The sequence below is a fragment of the Nansenia antarctica genome, assembly GCF_963989245.1.
Source record: "Nansenia antarctica genome assembly, chromosome: 16".
Lineage (NCBI taxonomy): Eukaryota > Metazoa > Chordata > Actinopteri > Argentiniformes > Microstomatidae > Nansenia > Nansenia antarctica.
The window spans coordinates 27,690,467-27,695,466 of NC_137686.1; the positions used below are offsets into that span (position 1 = coordinate 27,690,467).

Here is a 5,000-nt window from a genome sequence, read left to right on the forward strand (position 1 = left end):
TGCCAAAAATAACAGGTTTTTGAAATGCGCGTGATTAATCGGCCGCATGAAACATCGAGAGACGCATCGCCGTAGAAACAGTAGATTTGTCTTTAAACGACGTCTCCAGATCGTTAGTTTGTCTCCCATCTGTGAGGCCAGAAGAAGAACTCAACCTTGGGAGGGAGTTTGAACGATTCTTTCGTTCGGTTTCTGAGAAGGTTCCAGAATGTTTGTGTGTGTTGTAGAATCTCTCTGGGGGTGTTACGGTATATTTCGCTCCCAGCTGTCGAATCTGACTGTGCATCTCTCCCCCCCCCCCCCCCTCTCTCTACCCCCTCTCTCTGTCTCCCTCCTCTCTCTGTCTCCCTCCTCTCTCTATCCCCTTCTCTCTCTCTCTCCTCTCTCTATCCCCTGCTCTCTGTCTTTCTCTCTCCATCCCCCTTCTCTCTCTCTCTCTCTCTCTCTCTCTCTCTCTGTCTTTCTCTCTCCATCCCCCTTCTCTCTCTTTTTCTCTCTCTCCATCTGTCTCCCTCTCTCTCCCTCTCTCTCCCTCTCTACCCCCTTCTCTCTCTTTCTCTCTCACCCCCCCACCCTTCTCTCTCTCTCTCTCTCTCTTTCCCTCTCTCTCTCCACCCCCCCACCTCTCTCTCTCTCTCTCTCTCATCCCCCCCTTCCCTCCCTCTCTACCCCCCCTCTCTCTCTCTCTCTCTCTCTCTCTACCCCCTCCCCCCCCCCCCTCTCTCTCTCTCTCCAGAGTGTTGTAGGTTCTAGAGTCTCTCAGGGGTGTTGTGGGATATTCCGCTCCCCTCTGCCGTATCTGACTCTCTACTTCCTGTTCCTCTGCCGTATCTGACCCTCTACTTCCTGTTCCTGTCCCCAGATCTCCAGGAAGGACTTCGGGGGCTTCAAGCACCTGTTCCACCGCTTCCTCCAGTCCAAGGGACCCTCGGTGGACTGGGCCAAGATACAGAGACCCCCGGAGGAGTCGGTGAGTACGCACAACACACACACACACACCATAATACACACACCAGTACACACAATACTACACACCCCCACACAGCTCCAGAGGAGTCGGTGAGTAGGCAGAACACACACACACACACACACACACACACACGCACACACACTCCAACACAATACTACACACACACACACACACCAGGAGGAGTCGGTGAGTAGGCACAACACACTACACAAACACACACACACACACACACAACACACTACTAGACACCTTAACACACACACCAATACACACACTACACAATACTACACACCCCTGGAGGAGTCGGTGAGTAGGCACAACACACTACACACCATAATACACACAAAAGTACACACAATACTACACACCCCATCACACCCCCGGAGGAGTAGGCACAACACACTACACAATACTACACACCCCAACGGCTGTGGCGCAGGAGGTAGAGTCGCTGTCTAATGATCGCAAGGTTGGCAGATCGGCGGTTCGAGCCCCGGCTGGCCAAGTGTCCTTGGGCAAGACACTCTGTCGAACTCCAAAAATTGCTCCCATTGAGCGGGCCGGCCGGCGCCTTGCATGGCAGCTTGCCGCCATTGGTGTGTGAATGGGTGAATGAGAGGCCGTTGTAAAGCGCTTTGGAGCAGCACAAAAAGGCGCTATATAAGTGCAGTCCTTTTACCATTTACCATAGCACACGACACACTAATACATACAACACACAATACTACACACCCTCAAAACACACACCAATACACACACCCTCAACACACACACCAATACACACACCCCCGAGGTGTCGGTGAGTAGGCAGAACACACACGTAGTGTCTTTACACAGTAGAGAGGAAAAGCAGGTGTCTCAGGAGACGCAGTGCTGGGGGGTAGTAGATGTCTCAGGAGACACAGTTCTGGGGGGTAGTAGATGTCTCAGGAGACACAGTGCTGGGGGGTGGTAGATGTCTCAGGAGACGCAGTGCTGGGGGGTAGTAGATGTCTCAGGAGGAGCAGTGCTGGGGGGTAGTAGATGTCTCAGGAGACACAGTGCTGGGGGGCAGTAGATGTCTCAGGAGACACAGTGCTGGGGGGTAGTGGATGTCTCAGGAGACACAGTGCTGGGGGGTAGTAGATGTCTCAGGAGACACAGTGCTGGGGGGTAGTGGATGTCTCAGGAGACACAGTGCTGGGGGGTAGTGGATGTCTCAGGAGGGGACAGTGCTGGGGGGTAGTAGATGTCTCAGGAGACACAGTGCTGGGGGGTAGTAGATGTCTCAGGAGACACAGTGCTGGGGGGTAGTAGATGTCTCAGGAGACACAGTGCTGGGGGGTAGTAGGTGTCTCAGGAGACACAGTGCTGGGGGGTAGTAGATGTCTCAGGAGACACAGTGCTGGGGGGTAGTGGATGTCTCAGGAGACACAGTGCTGGGGGGGTAGTGGATGTCTCAGGAGGAGCAGTGCTGGGGGGTAGTGGATGTCTCAGGAGGAGCAGTTAAGGTGTAGCCTGAAGAGATGGAGGTCTTCAGTCTCCCACGTGCTTCCTTAAGGGTGTTTGAGCAGTGTAGAACAGGTAGCCCAGGTGTGTTTGCTCCAATACCTGTCATCAACCTGTCATCATCACCCTGTTATCACCCTGTTATCAACCTCTCATTAGACAAACAATGTTGTTAGCCAACTCGGTAACATTAGCCTGGCGAATTACTTGGGGGAAATTAGCATTGTCGTCATAGCAACGGACGCGCCATGGCATTTGAAACACCTGATTTCGCCCCCCCCCCCCTCCCCCCCTCCCCACCCCGGACACGTTTTGGCAGGACAGCAGGGACGCAGAAAACAGGTCCAACAACGTGTTTGTCATTGTGATGTGTGTGTCTGTGTGTGTGTGTGTGTGTGTGTGTGTGTGTGTGTGTGTGTGTGTGTGTGTATGCGTGTGTGGGTTAGTTAGACTGAAGAAGTTAACCAGTATGGGTTAGTTAGACTGACGGCAGTGCCTTGCATGGTAGCTTGCCGCCATTGGTGTGTGAATGGGTGAATGAGAGGCCATTATAAAGAGCTTTGGAATCAGGCATTATATAAGTCAGTCCAATTACCATTTAGTTGAAAGGTGAGCTACTCTATAAGGTTGGAAAGATAGATTGTTAGATACACTATCAGGATCACTATACTAACACTGGGTAGGGCCTCCCTTTATTAGGAACACTATACTAACACTGGGTAGGGCTTCCCTTTATTAGGAACACTATACTAATACTGGGTAGGGCCTCCCTTTATTAGGAACACTATACTAACACTGGGTAGGGCCTCCCTTTATTAGGAACACTATACTAACACTGGGTAGGGCCTCCCTTTATTAGGAACACTATACTAACACTGGGTAGGGCCTCCCTTTATTAGGAACACTATACTAACACTGGGTAGGGCTTCCCTTTATTAGGAACACTATACTAACACTGGGTAGGGCCTCCCTTTATTAGGAACACTATACTAACACTGGGTAGGGCCTCCCTTTATTAGGAACACTATACTAACACTGGGTAGGGCTTCCCTTTATTAGGAACACTATACTAATACTGGGTAGGGCCTCCCTTTATTAGGAACACTACACTAACACTGGGTAGGGCCTCCCTTTATTAGGAACACTATACTAACACTGGGTAGGGCCTCCCTTTATTAGGAACACTATACTAACACTGGGTAGGGCCTCCCTTTATTAGGAACACTATACTAACACTGGGTAGGGCCTCCCTTTATTAGGAACACTATACTAACACTGGGTAGGGCCTCCCTTTATTAGGAACACTATACTAACACTGGGTAGGGCCTCCCTTTATTAGGAACACTATACTAACACTGGGTAGGGCCTCCCTTTATTAGGAACACTATACTAACACTGGGTAGGGCCTCCCTTTGCTCTCAAAACAACCTCAGTTCTTCGTGGCGTTGATTCCACAGGAGGTTGTAAACATTCCTTAGAGGTTGCGGTCTGTGGTGACGGGATCGGTCACGCAATTCCAGCAGAACCTGCCGCTCCGTTCTACCACATACCAGAGGTGCTACCGGACTGACGTTCATGAAACCAGTTTGAGACGACAGTGTTGTCTTTGTGACATGATGCGTTATCATGCTGGAGGTAGCCATTAGGAGATGGGTGCACTGTGGCCATGAAGGGAGGCACATGGTCAGCGACAACACTCATATAGGCTGTGGCGTTCAAGCCATGACTGATTGGTGTTAACGGGCCCAAAGTGTGCCAAGAAATTCGCCACACCATTACACCACCTCCATGAATGAGAAGGTGTACCAGTGTTCCTCTCTGTGTGTTACAATGAGCCCGTCCTCCGATTTCTACCTCCCCCAGCCTCCCCTGGTGTTCTACCTCCACCAGCCTCCCCTGGTGTTCTACCTCCCCCAGCCTCCCCTGATGTTCTACCTCCCCCAGCCTCCCCTGGTGTTCTACCTCCCCCAGCCTCCCCTGATGTTCTACCTCCCCCAGCCTCCCCTGGTGTTCTACCTCCCCCAGCCTCCCCTGGTGTTCTACCTCCCCCCCAGCCTCCCCTGGTGTTCTACCTCCCCCAGCCTCCCCTGGTGTTCTACCTCCCCCAGCCTCCCCTGGTGTTCTACCTCCCCCAGCCTCCCCTGGTGTTCTACCTCCCCCAGCCTCCCCTGATGTTCTACCTCCCCCAGCCTCCCCTGGTGTTCTACCTCCCCCAGCCTCCCCTGGTGTTCTACCTCCCCAAGCCTCCCCTGGTGTTCTACCTCCCCCCAGCCTCCCCTGGTGTTCTACCTCCCCCAGCCTCCCCTGGTGTTCTACCTCCCCCCAGCCTCCCCTGGTGTTCTACCTCCCCCCAGCCTCCCCTGGTGTTCTACCTCCCCCAGCCTCCCCTGGCCTATCTGCCTCTCAGCTACCTCCTCTAGAGAGTGGAGGAAGTCTGGCCTTCAGTTTGTACCCTCACTTGTGTGAGTGTGTGTGTGTGTGTGTGTGTGTGTGTGTGTGTGTGTGTGTGTGTGTGTGTGTGTGTGTGTGTGTGATGGAAACC

At 52.7% G+C, this 5,000-nt stretch overlaps 1 protein-coding gene across 1 annotated transcript in view; it reads left to right on the forward strand.

The window, feature by feature from the left end:
- LOC308171360 (UTP--glucose-1-phosphate uridylyltransferase-like) overlaps positions 1-5,000 on the forward strand; it is a 26,227-nt gene that overhangs the window by 7,014 nt on the left and 14,213 nt on the right. Inside the window, exon 3 of the mRNA XM_080546197.1 lies at positions 863-970. Within this exon, the coding sequence (XP_080402323.1) occupies positions 863-970 (108 nt within the window). The remainder of the gene's footprint in view (positions 1-862; positions 971-5,000) is intronic.